This window comes from Silurus meridionalis, chromosome 2, assembly GCF_014805685.1.
Source record: "Silurus meridionalis isolate SWU-2019-XX chromosome 2, ASM1480568v1, whole genome shotgun sequence".
NCBI classification, from domain to species: Eukaryota; Metazoa; Chordata; class Actinopteri; order Siluriformes; family Siluridae; genus Silurus; species Silurus meridionalis.
In genome coordinates, this window is record NC_060885.1 from 9,926,199 (window position 1) to 9,943,792 (window position 17,594).

General features: G+C 37.6%; 2 protein-coding genes across 5 annotated transcripts; one reads left to right on the forward strand and one right to left on the reverse strand.

The window, feature by feature from the left end:
- Positions 1 to 1,002: 1,002 nt before the first annotated feature.
- Positions 1,003 to 6,298, reverse strand: med19b (mediator complex subunit 19b). 2 transcript variants are annotated; one of them, XM_046870088.1, is made up of 7 exons: positions 6,187 to 6,298; positions 5,556 to 5,749; positions 2,670 to 2,792; positions 2,373 to 2,506; positions 1,910 to 2,006; positions 1,724 to 1,818; positions 1,003 to 1,366 (listed from the first exon to the last, which is right to left on the reverse strand). In XM_046870088.1, the coding sequence occupies exons 1-7, from the start codon at positions 6,210 to 6,212 to the stop codon at positions 1,301 to 1,303; spliced, it is 735 nt and encodes a 244-aa protein (XP_046726044.1). In that variant the 5' UTR covers positions 6,213 to 6,298; the 3' UTR covers positions 1,003 to 1,300. The 2 variants fall into 2 exon arrangements, with proteins under 2 accessions (XP_046726044.1, XP_046726034.1); XM_046870078.1 differs by lacking the exon at positions 6,187 to 6,298 and having other exon boundaries at positions 5,556 to 6,158.
- Positions 6,299 to 6,342: 44 nt separating this feature from the next.
- tmx2b (thioredoxin-related transmembrane protein 2b) lies at positions 6,343 to 17,594 on the forward strand. 3 transcript variants are annotated; one of them, XM_046870033.1, is made up of 9 exons: positions 6,343 to 6,663; positions 7,648 to 7,708; positions 9,679 to 9,792; positions 11,962 to 12,038; positions 12,147 to 12,253; positions 12,377 to 12,442; positions 12,548 to 12,677; positions 13,069 to 13,294; positions 13,331 to 17,594. In XM_046870033.1, the coding sequence occupies exons 1-8, from the start codon at positions 6,475 to 6,477 to the stop codon at positions 13,246 to 13,248; spliced, it is 924 nt and encodes a 307-aa protein (XP_046725989.1). In that variant the 5' UTR covers positions 6,343 to 6,474; the 3' UTR covers positions 13,249 to 13,294; positions 13,331 to 17,594. The 3 variants fall into 3 exon arrangements, with proteins under 3 accessions (XP_046725989.1, XP_046725998.1, XP_046725980.1); XM_046870042.1 differs by having other exon boundaries at positions 13,335 to 17,594; XM_046870024.1 differs by having other exon boundaries at positions 13,069 to 17,594.

A 17,594-nucleotide genomic window follows, 5' to 3' on the forward strand; every position in this document is an offset into this window, starting at 1 on the left:
TATGGCCAAACTGGTGGCAAGTGGCATCTTGGCAGCTGCACGCTTGACTTTTCTCAGTTCACGGGCAGTTATTTTGCGCCTTGGTTTTTCCACACGCTTCTTGCGACCCTGTTGCCTATTTTGAATGAAACGCTTGATTGTTCGATGATCACGCTTCAGAAGCTTGGCTATTTTAAGACTGCTGCATCCCTCTGCAATATATCTCACTATTTTTGACTTTTCTGAGCCTGTCAAGTCCTTCTTTTGACCCATTTTGCCAAAGGAAAGGAAGTTGCCTAATAATTATGCACACCTGATATAGGGTGTTGATGTCATTAGACCACACCTTCTCATTACAGAGATGCACATCACCTAATATGCTTAATTGGTAGTAGGCTTTCCAGCCTATACAGCTTGGAGTAAGACAACATGCATAACGAGGATGGTGTGGTCAAAATACTCATTTGCCTAATAATTCTGCACTCCCTGTATATATATTTAGAGAGAGAGGCACTAGGTGGACTTTTTCTTTCAATGCTTAATGTCATGTTGGCTGAATAGTGTTTAGGGTTAATAGGTTAATGATCAGGTTTCTGTTTAATTTTCTGTTTTACTCTGCAATTACTAGCTCAAAGGTTAAGGCTCTGGGCTACTGATCAGAACGTTGGGGTTCATACCACGACACTGCCAAGCTCTTGATCCTTTGAGCAATGCCATTAACACTCTACTCCAGGGGTGCTGTATTATGGCAGGCCCTGTGCATTGAACACAGTTTCCTAACAAGTTGTAGTGGAAGAATTTCACTGTGCTGTAAAGTGTATGTGACAAGTAAAAGCCTCCTTTACATATAGGTAAGCTTGGATTGAGAGAAATCAAAAGTGCCTTCTGCAATAAAAAAAAAATCCATCAAGTATTCACACGCAATTTCTGCTATGTATCACTGCCTTTGTGCTTCCTTTTGCTTTTTTCTTAAAAATATGTAAACTTTTTTCTGAATAGCGAAATATGAATCACAAGCCAAAGTAAAAAAATTGCTGTGTTTTGCTGATTAATGAAGATGTTCAGTGTCATAGTGTCCATGACAGCTTTTTCCTTATTAATTATTTATTGCATAAATAAACATAAAATTACTGACGTAACAGATATGGTTTGTGGCAGTATGGTTTGTTGTTTCATCCAAAACAAATACACGAGTAACATACACAAGTTTTAAAAAAAATGTCTTGCACTGCTTATACTCTCATTAAAATAACCACTTTCCCCAATTGTCCTTAATGCTATTTACAGTAAAGTCTCTCTGAGTCTCTCATCCTGTGTGCTTCTATCTCAGACTGCTGCTGCTGGGTTGAGAGCTGGTCATACCAGGGTGATCAGGACTGTGACGGTTCTGAGAACAAAGAGCAAAATATAATATAATTACACAAGTTACAGATAAACCTCAAAATTTGATTCGATTAAGATTTTGCTGGTCCAACAATATGCTATTATTTTTTAAGTATAACACATACTAGGATTTTGTGGCTAAATGCTCAAAATTGATTGGTCATAAGTACAGGTAGGTTCCTCTTTCTGTTTCCACTTTATTTTCAGTAACAAGCTTTTGAATCTTTGCATCAAACAGCTTTAGTATTCAACAGGACTATGGTATGTGTATCGGCTAAACACAAGCTGTTTTTCATGCTGCACTATTACTGAAAGTAAGGTTGCTCATTCTGTATAAGCAGAGTGTAATCATCTTACAAACCTTCTTTTTCTTCTTGTCCTTCTTCTTTTTCTTTCGATCAGGATCGTCATCCTTTTTCTTCTTCTTTTTCTTGTGGTCTGAGTCTGACGGGGTTTCTGTTAAAAACAGCACAAAGAAAATTGGATTAAGAAAAAATATTAAAGTCAACAACACAAATAGTGATAGTATGATGTGATGGTGAGAGACCTGGGGGTAAGGGGTCCTGGGGTCGATGGTGTCTGTGTTTATGTTTGCTCTTCTTCTTTGGGGGCTGAATGTGCATCAGTCTGTACTGCTCAGGCAGCTTGAGGTTTTTGAGGTAGTGTGGAGAACAAAAATAGCATATTAATTAGTGCTCGTGATGACATTTCTTTAAATATGCTGTTTGTCAGAACAGTAAGACAGAGCGCTCTAATACAGAGTGATACTATGCAGAATATAATTACTGATATACCATAGCTATGCTGAATTTTCTAATTAGAATGGCCAAAAGATGTTTTCTAAAACAGCAGCTCTAAAAAGTTTTTCCTTCTTCGATAGAAAAACAAGGAACTAGAATGAATATATGTGCCACATAATTTAGATTAAAATTTAATGACAAATCTTTTTTGCAATAGACATGTTTTAAATGCTGATATAGTTAAACGTTCTGTATAAAGCCCACACTTACAGGGCCTGTATGTAGCCGAAATCCAGTGAGCATTGTTCCAGTAAGAGGACTAAAGGAGTTGTTGCAAACTGGTGGTTTTTCAATAAGGGAACGCAAAGAACTTCCATCCTGATGACCTGGAGTGTCTATCATACCTAGGTAAAAAAAAAACAAAACAAAACAAAAAAAAAACCCATTTTACAAAATCTTTTAGGTTACTCCTAAATTATATGCAAGGGTGACGATGATGATAATTATAATAACCAGGATGTTCCGCATAACTGATTACACCACTGAATAATCTTTGAATGTGCTTACCAGGTAGCTCTGGGAGAAAGTTGCTGAGCTTCTCTTTTACTTTCTTGCCACAAAATTTGTTGTACGCGTGTTCCAGATTGTAGTGGGTGATGAGGTTGGTGTTTCCAGTCAGCTCATTTTCCACTAAGGAAAATGAGAAATACAAGAGTAGAAGACAAACATAAGAGTGAGTTACTGAAGACGAACAAATGAATAAACTTTCTGTTCCTGTAATCGGTCCTGAATGTCATTTTTTCTTGTTCCCCATGAGAACACATGAGAACAAGGAGTGCTGAGAGCAGAAACCTTGGATTTCTGACTACAGTGTTGGAAATAATTATATGTTCCCCTGCTGATTTTGTAAATTTACCCCTTACAAAATAAATGAACAGTCTAGAATTTTTATGGTAGATTTATTTTAACAGAACGAGAAAGAATATAAAAAATTCCCTACCAACCAGCAATAATTCTGACTCCCACAAACCGAAATTAGTCCTGTAAATTTAGGAAAGAACTCCTGATATTAACTCATAATGTGTATAAAAGACACTCGTCACAGAATCAACCTCTTCCATTCAAACCTCTCCACCACCATGGGCAAACCAAAGAGCTGTCAAGGGACGTCAGGGAAAAGATTGTAAACCTGCACAAGCCTGGAATGGGCTACAGGACCATCAGCAAGAAGCTTGGTGAGAAAGACACCACTGTTAGCATGATAATTGAAAAAGCTATAACACTCTGGAGCTCCGTGCAAAATCACACCTGATGGGGTAAGGAAGATTCTGAGAAAATGGAGGGATGAGCCCGAAATAACACAGGAGGAGCTTGTTAATTATCTCAAGAGAGCTGGAATCAGAGTAAACACACCAAGGTCTCTCTGCTCAAGAATGGCCAGTCTGAGTTTGCCAATAAACACCTAAATGATTCACAGAAGGTTCGGGAGAATGTGATGTGGTCAGATAAGACTCGCCGTATTTGGAGGCAGAGAAATGCTGAATAAAAACATTCTGCTTTGGGACTGTTTCTCTGCTTCACTGTAGAATCTTGGATGAGAAACATCTGGCCTCAGCTAGAGCACAAATGATGGGTTGTGGATGGGTCTTCCAGTGTGACAATGACCAAAAACCAGTGGTGGGCTGTCAGGGCCAGCAAAGCCTTCTCTGCTGTCCTGAACACTATCAGAAGCACTGACTTACATTTACAACTTCTAATATTTGTCTCATGAAATTGTATTAATTTATTCCCAACAGTTTATTCTCTTCTTTTTGTAGTGTTTCTCTTCGCTGCACTGCTTCCAGTACGTGTATGTGGATGTTAGATTTTTTGTCCAATCAGATTTCAGCCTCTATGTGCTGCCATGTCAATCTAATCTGCCCAGGGCTTCAAAGTCAGTACTGCTGGCCTTTATACCTTAGTCTCTATTAGCAATGGGTCTGTTACTTTAACCAATCAGATTTCAAATTCGCCCCACAGGGCAGCAAACTGGCCCAGAATAGCATCAGCATTTTTCCGTCTTCTGATTGGTTGATCAGAGGGAAACTGTTACAGCCAAGTTCGACTTGCAAAACACATCTGTTCTGATCTGCACACATTAATACATCTGAGTTAGACTTTTTTATTTCTACAGAGGAAGAGAAATTGATTTGGTCTTGGACATATCAAAAAATACATTTTCCAAATAAGCTAGATGGCTAGGAGAGGTCAGCAAAGCTAGCTAGCTTGTCTCAGCAGGGAAAGGGTTTGTTCTACACTTCCAGACGAGCAGTACCACTGGATTACAGCCTCTGAGGAGCGGTGCAAATTATGAGTCACCCAAATGAGGATGGGTTCCCCTTTTGAGTTTGGTTCCTCTCAAGGTTTCTTCCTCATTACATCTAAGGGAGTTTTTCCTTGCCACAGTCACCACGGCTGCTCATCAGGGATAAATACACACCATTCATCTTGACTGTTGATTTCTGTAAAGCTGCTTTGAGACAATGTCTGTTGTGAAAAGCGCTATAGAAATAAACTTGACTTGACTTGAGTCTGCATCACTGGTGAGTTGGTTATATCTCATTTAAATTTTTATGTTTTTGTCATGTTATTAGACAAATATTAATTCTAAGCTGCTCCAGATGATGCAGGTGCACAGTTGCGGTTGTAGTGTAGAGGTTTGGGGCTTGCTTTAATAAAATGGTATTCACCCTCAATAAGCGAAATTCCTCTCTCTCTGTAATGCCACATGTTGTTATATTGCACTTTTGTATAGTATTGATGGTTTCTCTAATTGTGACGTGATAGTGGTGGTATTAAGAGGTGGATTAAGTTGGGTAAGTCCTTAATGAAGGCCCAGGTCAGGTACCAAATGCACTGCCAAAAACACAGCCAAGGCAACAATCTGATGGTCTCGTACACCATTCCAGCATTGTGCAGGTCTACAATCTTGTCCCTGAAGTCCATGGTGGTGGAGAGGTTTGAATGGAAGAGGTTGATTCTGTGACGGGTGTCTTTTATACACATAACGAGTTGACTTTAGGAGTTGTTTCTTAAAGGGACAGGACTAATTTGGATCTGAATTCTTGCTAATTTGGTGTGGGATCGAATACTTATTTTATTAGATATCAAATACAAATTAATTTCTTTAAAGAGTGATATAATAAATAAAAATAAACCTACCATAAAAATTCAAGAATGTTCATTTATTTGTGAGGGGTAAAGTTTATTTTATTATTTTCCCCCTATGTATATGAAGTATTCAATATAATGTACACGTCATGAACATGAAAACACAGTAAAACTCACACTAGTGAAGTCACTACAGTGGTGGTGATGATGGTATTGGTGATGGTTACAGTTGGTTGTGTTATTTTTATATAATAAAGAAAGTAAGCATGGTCATGATGATAAGAAGGCAGGGTGGGTACTCACTTGGCAGTTCTCGCACTAAGTAAAAGGGCTCGTTCATGGCTGCAGGCTTTCGGAGCGGAGGTCCCTCATCTACTAGTTGGTGTGGAATGGGCACCGCCATGTGCACTGGGTTCTGTGGGACCGGCGGTGGAAGTGGTTTCCCAGAACCGAACCCCAGCGCTGAAGGACCCGAATGTCCCTGAGCTTCAGTTTGGCTGTAAAGCGATGAAAACATTTCTGTCATGTTGAATAATTTTGTTTGTTTGACTTTTTTTGTTTGGTTTTGTTTTGTTTTGTTTTGTTTTTTCAACACGAACTATCACTTTGACGTGTTGTGTGAGTTTATGGTCGCTGTTCGTATTGAAATCGACTTGGTTCCGTGTAGTTTACTGAGTAATACCGTGATTCTTCTAACATTACAACACGTACTAATCATTATTATATCGATTTATTATTCCAGCGCGGACTTTAAGATACATATGAAGTCAAGAGATAACGCTAATAGTTACAGGACACGATATAGTGTTCGTTATATTGTTTCAGTGGACAATTTAGACGTTGTTAAATAAAAGAAAATGGGGTCTTGCGCAAATTGTCGAATATTTACGGTAATCAAACACACGGAAGCCCGCAGCTGCGTCTTCCTACAAACCTGCATGGGTTGCGTCTCAAATGCATTCACACTCTCTTCCTATGTGCCCTAAAAACAGAATAGTTTCCATACACTATAAAGTGCACTTAGACAACGATTTTGAAGCAATTTCCCAAGGGCGGGTTTTCGTGAAACGGACCAATCGCAGTGCGCGAAAAAAAAGAGGCGTGGCCCTTTCGTCCGCAGTGACCTCTGTCCCTTTAAAGCGACGCCTTCAAGGGTGTTCGTCGACATCAAACCCCCTCAGTGGCGTCATAATAGTCGGCGGTTTTTGCTCGTGAAGAAAATATGGCGCTGCTCACGCCTCTGTTCGCGTTTTTGTATCACTTACCGCAGGTTTATAAATGGCTCCTGAAGCCGTATTATGTGGCGTCGTTTTTCATGTCGCTGGCTTTCCTGATGGTTCGAAAGACTCCAGGGATCTGCGAGCATCTCTCCACACAGAGGGAGGACGGAAACCCCTGCGACTTCGACTGGGTTTGTGTGACATTTTCGACCTACAAAATTCACGTGGGGAAAACAGTATGTTTAGAGAAATGTTTGGTTGAGGTGCAGGGTTTTGTTTCTAATCTATTATTCTGTATTCTGTATACACCCAGAGGATCAAGTCAAGTAGGCTTTCATTGACATTCCAGCCATATACAGCAGAGTACACAGTGAAACAACGTCCCCCAGGACAAAGAAATAACACAAAACAACACAAAAAGTGCACATGCACACGTTTAGTGCGTAAAACAACACGACAGTGTGCCTCAAAAGACACTGCAGCACCAACCAGTATAGAAGATGTGTAGTAGTGCACGTGAATAGTCCATATAACCCTCAGTGTATATATAGTATAGTAAATAGAAATATGTGCAAACAATTAATTTGTTCATTTGTGCGTGTGCGTTGGGGGTACTGAATAGTCAAATGGTTTGCAGGAAGTTACTGTAACACCGTCTGGACATGAAGACCCCAATGGTCCGGTACTGTTTGTCCCAGATGGCATGAGGTTGAATAGTGTGTGTGGGTGGTGTTTTTAGGTTCAGTCCCTTTGTATCGATTAGTCAAATGGTTTGCAGAAAGAAACTGTTGCACAGTGAGGGCCCAAATAATTTGGTACCATTTTCCAGATGGTAAAAGAGTAAAGTGTGTGAAGAGACCCCCGATGAAGATCTAAGTCATCCCTCACTCTCTTACAATCCGAAAAGTTGTGCATCGCAAACCAGGCAGAAGATGCTGTTGCTAGTCGTTGATTATGCAGACCGAATAAGGCGGGGTGTGGATGGACACCACCATGGGGTGACATTGACAATACCAGTATATGCGTGATGCATATTCGAGTTAGTTTTGTGTAAATAACATGCTGGTAATGTTGCAGGTGCATCAGCCGTTTCAGTGATCAACGATTTGATCATTACTATCTGCTAGAACGATCTACTTTTTGTTTCATTCGAGCATCTTGCTTTGTTTTCTCAGAGGGAAGTGGAGATCCTGATGTTTCTCAGTGCTATAGTCATGATGAAAAACAGAAGAGCAAGTAAGTCTTTCCCTGCCCTGCTTACATATACACACAATTAACCAAATAACAACAAAACAGTCCAGCTGCTGCCGTTAAAACAGGTGGTCCCTGTGTGTACTGTATACAAAGGAGTTGTGCTTCAAGGACCTTTTGAGCTCATATGCAGAGCTGAAACCAGTGACAGATTTAATACAGGCTGCCCAAAAAGTCTGTACATAAGGGTCACACTTATTTTCTCCTGTGCAAATGTCTTCCAGAGGTAGCATACTAGTTTAGGTCATGTATATTTTATAGATCTTAAGAACGGATTGGATGATTGAATTTCATAATAAAATCATTTTCATGGCTCCATCAACAAAATGCCACTCGTTTGCGATGGACACAAGTTATTGTGTGTGCATGACACCAGACGTGTTGATAGGAGTTCATCATAATTTGGAGACATTAATTTTTTTCACGTTTTTGACGACGATCATGCAACAAATGTTTTGTAGAAAAGTTCAATAATTTGTATATTTAAAAAAAAAAAAAAAAGTGTATGGAAAGTTTGGGTTCCCTGTATATTACAGCGCTGAATGCATGTTATGGTGGTAATGAATCTCTCAGATACAGTAAAACCCTTTGGACGAGCATAATTCGTTGGTGAATATTGCTCGTAGGTCCATTTGCTTGTACGTTCGAACAAATTTTCCTCATAGGAATGAATGTAAAAGTGATTTAATCCGTTCCGAGATCTCATTCGATCGCTTATTTCTGCACTTAAAAAGTATTTGTAGCCTATTTTTAAAAACAAATACACCGCAAATTACCGTAATGTAAACATAATTTAACACTTACACATGGTAGTGGTTGATTGCAAGTGTAAGGCACGCACCACGTTCGTAACCTCCTTGGTTTCCATGGTAATTCTGTTTGCTTTCATTTTCACAGCACCATCACTGATTTTTCTTGGGAGACATTTTTCAAGATTTCTAGTAAAATAAAAATATAACATTAAAAAAGTGACGTTTTTGCTGCACTGAACAACGAGAGCGACCGAGCGATACGTCATCAACTAAGCGACTGATGCGACCCTCCGCCGAAAGCGGGGAACCGGCAGCGTGGGTTTGCTCATGCCTTCAAAATTTGCTTGTATCTTCGTTTGCTCATACTATTAGTTGCTCGTACAATAGGGTTTTACTGTACAGGGGTCTGAAAGATGACCGAAAAAGATATATATTTTTGTATATATAATTTATACCATTGCCTACATGTTCAACTTTGTCATGTTTTTGTGGCTTTTGCTCACGGTGTATTCCTATTGCTTCCTGACTTTTTAGACGCCCTGTATGTTATGTATCCCTTTTTCTTTTTTCTTCATAAAAAGCTCTAAAAACTATTAGGCCATAAGCTTGTTACCAGACGATTTTTGAATGGTGTTCCACATGCTGCTTTGCGCCTTACTACTATTCATAACAGTTCAGTAATTGTATGTTATTACTGAATAACGAACCACAATACCGCTGTATTGTGATTGATAAAACATGAACTGTTAATCCAATGGAGAATGTAGGCCAACCATAATCAGCTACTTCTACTGACTGTAGAACTGTAAGTCGAGTAGCAGTGTTCTGAGGATTCAAAATAAAACGTCTTGCATTTTACAAAGCATCGGTTGCCCTCATAAACATTTCTACATGTCTATCATAGGCATGGCAGAAGTTGGCTTAATCTATGTGCACCGCATACGTCTGAACAAGGAGTCTGGTAGCAGTGTTTAGAGAGCGCTAAGCATTATGGGCGATGAAGTACACGGGCAAACCTTAAGTGTCCTTCTCAGATGTTCTCAGTGGAGAACCGAATGCAATAGAAGTCATTTTTTTTCTAAATAAACACACAATGCACCAAGGTCCTATGTCCCCTCATAGCTAATGGCACTCATGAATGTTTTTTTTTTTTTTGTCTTTGACTTGTACTTACCTTTTCTTCTCTTTCTGCCTGTGGTGCAGTAACGGTTGAGCAGCATGTAGGGAACATCATCCTCTTCTCTAAAGTGGCCAATATGATCCTGTTCTTCAGATTGGATATCCGCATGGGATTGCTCTACCTGACCCTCTGCCTTGGTCAGTACAATACTCACCCACTTGAGGCCAGTTAACACTGGCATGTCGCTCTCACATCCAACACACACCTTTGTCTGTACCACAGTGAACTACTGCTCACAGTCAAGCGTGATGTCTGTAGAAAGACCTCCACATGTACAATGCGTTAAGTAGCGATCAAGTTCTAGATAGTGACATTGTTTCTGCCATGACTGGATTTGAGAATTTGATTGGTTGGATTATTTATGAGCACTAAAAGCTACATCCAATCAAATAACACAAAGGTCAACAGCATTTGTATGGTCTTTTTAGGTATGTGATTGCATGGCCAGATGAATTGCCATAATAGGTTTTTGAAGAATAAGTCATTTAGATACACAGATAGATTGAAAGAGGAAAAAAAATAGCAGGCTGTAATGGATGCAGGAAGGCTTTATTATTTAGCACAGAAATATTACTCTGTGCAAAAAATGAACCATGCATGCTTAGGAGTTGAAGAAATAATCCTCATATTATCAAATCAAATTTTATTTGTCACATACACATACATACAGGGTACGACATGCAGTAAAATGCTTTTTACGACGATCCGGCATGAGGGAATAGGATGGGGAGAAAAATAAAACAGAAAAGAAGGCAGATAAATAAAGTATAAAAAAAAATATAAAATAGAATATATATAAAGATGTATATACAAAAAAATGCTTATTGCAGTGAAACAGTAAACAACAGTAAACATTTTAAGGAGGGTTTTATTGTCCATAAAGTATCCGTGTGCGGTATGGTGTGGTATAAAATATAAAGTTCACTGTGCTGTGCGAGTCCAGAGTTATAATATACTTCTCATTCTACATAATTAAGACAATTTTTCTTTGTTTATATTTTGCATTATTCTGTTTTAAACATCAGTAAATTGTGGGGTTTGTACTAAAATAAAGCACCTCACACTTTTTTAGTTTGTTTTAAAATTTAATTCTAATAAACCCTTAAAAAAAAAAACTAGACAGCCTATAAACCTATAAGCAGCCCCATAAGGTCTCTAATACTGCAAGTTGTTCAATAATTAAACATTTTTACTGTATCTTTAATAAATTGATGCTCATGTAAACAAAGAAAAAAATAAATGTTACATGGACCTCATGCTGGAGCATCATTTTTGACATGGGCTAAAATTTGTGCCTTATGAACAATTGTCTATACCGTCATCTAACTTAAGTCAAAAGCACAAGCTATGGCAGCACTTTTCCACCTCTTTTTCATGTTGTTTAATCATAGCCATCTTATCTTCCAACAATATCAGAATCAGAAATAGCTTTATTACCAAGTATGTTTACAAAAACAAGGAATTTGTCTTGCCGACAGGAGCGTCCGAGTGCAGAAGTACAGACATAATCTAACAAAATAAGTAAAACAGACAGTTAACTAATGCACTATATACAGAAGTAGAAATATTGTTTAAATGAATGTACAGATGTTATTTACAAGTGTGCAGTTTACAAATGTACCATTTGAATTCTATGTATATATGTGTCCGTTATGATGGACAATATAACACATTGCTTAGTAGCACCAGCACTAGAAAAAGTCTTTATAACCATGGAGACAAATATTAGTCACATACTCAATACAAATAAACGGTGCAAATAACACCTACACAAATGCAAGTTTAAATGAACTGCTATGATCCTAAATGCTGGAGCTGTAGATACCAAACATGTAATATTTGAGAGAAAGAAAATTGAGCTTTTAAATGATTTTAAAAAGATTGAAAGCTGCATTAATTTACTTTACTCAACGTGTATTTTTCCCCCCATCATTTTCAACAAAAATGGTGAAGGTACATTTGTATATTGTACCAGTTTGCAAAAGCGAATAGAGCTCTAAGAGCTTTCCCCTAGAAGAGTGAGCATTGTTAGATATATACCACATGAGGAAGTTGCCTGGCATCTAATTATTTACATTTATATTTGAATTTATGATTTCGAGTGTTTTTATATTTGGTTAAATCCCCGGTCAGCTGCAGCAGCAACATCATCATTAGGCCCCAGTGTAGAACCTTGTAGCTCGTTACACTATTGTATTATGTTAAAGCACTTAAAAAAAAAAAGAAAAAACTTGTTTGATGATTATTTCTAGGTGAAATACATCACCCTGGATCTTACATGCTAGTTGGTACTTCTTGTTTTTCAGTGTTCCTTATGACCTGCAAGCCTCCTTTGTACATGGGCCCCGAGTACATCAAGTACTTCAGTGATAAGACCATAGACGTAAGAACCTTTTTAGCTTCAGTACACACACACACACAAACATTTGTCTTCACTCTGGACTCTTGAATACAATTGCTTGTGATGCATGTGTGTTCTTCTGGTCTTCAGGAAGAATTGGAAAGAGACAACCGTGTGACCTGGATTGTGGAGTTTTTCGCTAACTGGTCTCCAGAGTGTCAGTCGTTTGCGTCTGTCTATGCTGATCTGTCCTTGAAGTAAGCGCAAGTGGCGAGAAAAGATACACTGACATTTTGTACTGTAACATTTTAAATACATATCTAAGTAGCTTGTTTAACTTTTATGTAGTTCTTTTCTAACTCAAGTCCTTCTACTCTTAGGTACAACTGTTCTGGGCTAAAGTTTGGAAAAGTAGACGTGGGCCGATACGGTGACGTGTCTAAAAAGTAAGCAACTCTACTGAGATCTTGTGCATCATCGCTGAAGCTGTACCGATACATTTCCTTGTTTAAGATGCCATTAATTTTTTTTTGTCGTTATCATCATCTCAGATACAAGGTGAGCACATCTCCACTTTCCAAGCAGCTGCCATCTCTGGTGCTCTTCCAAGGAGGGAAAGAAGTTATGCGACGCCCCCAAGTGGACAAGAAAGGACGAGCAGTATCTTGGAGCTTCACCGAGGTGACAGATTTACACTTGCGTTCACGTTATTGTTACACTTATTTACAGTAAACACACTACAGTCAGTCTGAATGAAATTTCTATCTGGTTAAAAGAGAGAATCTGGTTAAAGTGTACAAGTAAAAATAATCAGCAGTTTGAACCAGTTTGATCCAGTTGGATCTTTCAGCAAAATGCAGAGAAAAGGAAATTGACTGTCATATTCCAAAGAAAATCAAAGAATGTTCATAATGATTGAATTATACACACAGTACACTTTTTTAAACATATATTCTAATATAGCGTACAATATGGATACTGTTCAATACAGCAGAAATTAGGTCCTATATCGGGGGTGTCTGGGGAATAGTACACCACACTCACTCTGTTACTGAACCCTCTTCATTTTCAGGAGAACATCATCCGAGAGTTTAATCTGAATGAGCTGTATCAGAAATCAAAGAAATTGAACAAAACAAAAGGAGAGCGGAACGAGAAACTCGGCGATTCGCAGTTCCCCCCAGTTCCTGAGGAGGAGGAACCCGAGATGGATGTTCCAGAGATGGAGAAAGAGAGCAAGAAGGACAAATAAGATTAGGAGATAACACTGGGACATCACTTTGGAACTGGATGGGTTTATATATATATATATATATATATATATATATATATATATATATATATATATATACACACACAGAGCAATGTGCAGTGCCCAGAGTTGTGTGGGAACAAGTTTTCTTTTTGGTTGAAGCCACCCATAATCAAAAAAGTTAAATGAATGGAATTAAAAAAAATGGCATAATGCTGTTTAAGAACCCCTAGCCCTTCACTGGCATTGGATTGGGGTTTAAATGGGATCATGTGCCAGCTCAAAAGTGTTTTATTTTTAACGATTCTACATTTTATGTCTTCTACCTCTAATGAGTTAATGATCATTGTTGATTAATTTATAGGATATTCTTTTTGTAGCTAGTTGCATTTGTAGAATTAATTACTACTGATGGATTTCTAATTTTTTCATTCCATTTTTTTTGCTGATTCATTTTTATTTGCCAGACATTCAGTAGTTTTGGCAACGTATTTGCCTGATTAAGTTTCACCGCTCACATTTCTATAGGACAGACTTGGCTCTCTAAAGGGGGGGTGCTGTCAGTGTTGGTTACAACAGTCCTGTGTTAAGGATGACCAAACTATCAAATGCTATGTGATGATATTTTCAAAGACTTGTCATTTGGCACAGATATATTGCATTTCCACATCCTTTTGCTTAAGCTGCACAGTCTTAAATAGGTTTTTGCTTAATGCATCCATTTCTGGGTTTTCCATCTTGTAAAAAAAAAAAATGGAAGCTTGTGGGATGTTTTGGCATTTTTGTAAAAAAACAGAACGCTTTCTGTTCTCTGCTTTACTTCAGGTCATCCTGCAGTCAGTGGCCTTGTATACCCTCTTTATAAAGCACATCATTTCACTTAGATTGCCCGCAGAAAGAACTGTATGCTGCATGCACCCTAGTGACTGAATGGTTTTTATCGTTATTCCAAACCACACTTACTGTATAGTATTTAACTCGATTGCAAGTGGCTGTGTGCTGAGAGGTTTTGGATGAAGGTTGATATTCCAAAAAAAAAACCCTTAGTGCTTCTCAATAGTTCACAAGTATGTTTAAAGAGGACCTCTTTTTTTTGTTCTTTGCAATGTTATACTTACTGCTAATATAAAGATGTCTTCACCCCCACAAATGTTTTTCAGGTCTTAACTGGAATGCCTGCACAAATAATCGGAGCTAATACATCTGCTCATAACACTGGAACTTTATTGATCCTAAAGTTACTACAGGAAAAAAAAAAGAATGGAAATAAACTGTGAAGAATAATTGATTGGGAACAAAACAAAAATGCCCTTAAACTCACTTGGGTTTGTTTATGAAAATAAAAGCCAGAGGGAAACCCAGTGTAAATTAATGTACAAGTTTAAAAAAAACTATTCTTCATTATATCATGGGCTGAGGTAAACTTTTAGATAGAACACCAAGATAACAACCCTGTGTTGCCCCAAAGAAGTCCAGTCCTTCCTGTTACTACTTTGCATGCATTACATACAAATTTACTGCAATAAACCTCAAACAGGAAGTAAAGCTTCCAAAGTAAAACATGAAACTTGACCCTGAATCAGTCAAAATCTAATCAGTTCTGCTGGTTACAATAATAATTATATACAAAATGATGCAAACTTTTAACCATTCATTTCTGATATATTGTCAGAGGTGGGAAGTAACGAAGTACAAATACTGGTATCAGTACTTCAGTATTTTTTTTCTAAAACACATTTCTACTTTTAAATAAACCAATTCACATCGAAAGCAAATATTCTCTGATTATGAAATCCGTATAAAAGTTATGAGGTAGTTTATCCGGTATCACCTCATTAACTGTCCGTGTGGAAACAGCAAATTTGCCATTTGGTGTCCTGATGATTTACGTCATTTAAAACACCATAATTACTTTAAAACGTTAACAAGAAAATTTTGTCTTAATGCTCTATGTGCTGAGTTTGGTTTTACGAATAATAAACATACATTTGCATAAAGCCTTAAGATTTGTCCACACCCATGTTGATTAGAGTATAAAAAAATAATTGAAAAGAAAAATTTAAGGTACATTTAAAACAGATAATTTGCGATTAATCGTGAGTTAACGCATGACATAAGATAATCGCGAAATAATCGCACGATTATGTTTAAAGATTGACAGCCCTGATATTAATGTGACGTCCAGTTTCCAGTGTGACACTGAAACAGGTAGTAGTAATAGCTGATTTTTACACATGTACATGTCAGAGCTCAAACTTTTTTACTTTAACTTGAGTTAAAAAGTGTAGTCAGTACTTCAACTTTTACCAGTCTTTTTAAAAGCACAAGTATTAGTACTTCTACTTAAGTGAAGGTTGTGTGTACTTTTGCCACCTCTGGATATCATGCTAAAAAAAACTTTCAGACAAATGGACATCCTGATGAAATGATGCTAAAAACAGGATAAATAATAGAAAATTTTAATCAAGTGTAAATAGCATGCTTCGCCCTTCTAAAAAGGTTCAATTTGTTTAGATCTTGCCTCATAACCATGACAAAAGGCAATAACTTCACTTAAAGTTCAGCTATGTTTACCTGAAGGCAAATCAACAAAACCAGTCAAAGGGCTGGTATTCATGTTTGCAAATACATAACAGAGAAAGTGTGTGAGCCTTTCTGAATGATTCAAAACGAATGGCAGATGAATCCATTTAAACCCTTTCAACCTCCTTTCATTAAGGTCTCCTGAAGATGGTTATGGACCATGCCCACTTCTTACCCTTCTGGGTGCCAATCAATGTGGAACTGAGTTGGTACTGGTTGGTGGATGTAAATATGTGGCTTATTCAGTAATTGGTTGAAGGTGAAAGGGTTAAACTGATGTACAGAAGGACATGTGTAAAATTTGTAAAAGATAAATTTTTGGGGGAATTGGTAAATACTAGGGCCAAGTTTCCCAAAACCATTACAGCAAAAAAAGTTATTTTAATGATAACATGACAAAATTACCACCCGAATTTATTTTTATTTTTTTAATTCACACCAGCAGGTTCAAACCATGTCAAATCTTTTAGGTTGAACAGTAAATCAGTCAGTTGTGCATCTTACCATTGGAGAGATGATGAATCGGTGTTGATAATTATGTATTCTAAATGAATTGATCTAGACTAATACTTTGTTTATAAAGTGTTTATTAACAATGCTCAACCACATTCACCCACACAGACACACATTCATCATACACACAGCTATACAGTACACCAGTTTCCTTCTTCATTAACATACTGATCCAGATGCCAGATATTTACTGTTGTTTTTTTATTCTCGTATATGGAATTGACAATCTGTCAATGTGGCTGTTAAACATTCTTTTTTTTCCCAACTGATTGGACAAACATATGGTCTACATTTCAATCCAAAGCCATCAACATTTTGAGGAATCACTGAAACACAAAACTTGCAAAATATCCACAATAATTTTTTTTTTTTTAAGTAAAAATTAAATAAAAAAAAAAAAGGCATTTTTATAATTCATAACTACAGCAGTCACTCACTGACTGGTTCAACCATTTTTCAATCCAATCCAACTGGTTTCCCACCTCTCTGGTCACCGAACTTCTTCAAGAGTCAGCTAGACAAGGGCACTAGAGATAATCTCTTCAATAGGAATTTATAAACCAAAGAAGACATTATCTCACAGACAGACTTTACAAGGTAACTCTGAAAATATATCCCACAAAATGTGCTCAACTGTGTCATATATTCAGATGCTACATTTCATGGGCTGAGCGTTACACTGGATTCACCAGGCTGACTCTGAGGCATGTCTTAACCTGGAGACACAGACTCGGCCACCGTGTGGTCATAGCAACCGTCATTCAACATTAGACAAGTCTCCCTTCCCGCCCATTTGATAGGTTAAAAACCCAAACTGGATACAAATCTAATCATCCTCAATAAAAAAAAAAATCCCAGAGTGCATTTGAGCAACATGTATTTAGAGGAGATTCTCTGATCTTCATACATAACATGTACAAATCACAGAACCTACCTAAATCCGGCGCTACTCGAGCACGCCAGAAATGCTTGATCATATCAATAGCTATTTAGAAATTCATATAAAATAAGATTGGAAGATTAAATAAAAACATCTCATCGATTTCTAAGTCCGTTGCTTCGAAAACATTCTCTTGAAAAGGATCATCTCAATAAAACATCAATTTAGTCCATTTCATTAGCCACTTTTAATTCTCCCCTTCTATGTTTAATGCACCATAGTAGAATAGTCATGATCCAATCACAGTGGTCCGAAATTGCAAAAATGTGTCAAAGTCTCTAATTTAAACCCAATCATTTGGAGAAGGGGA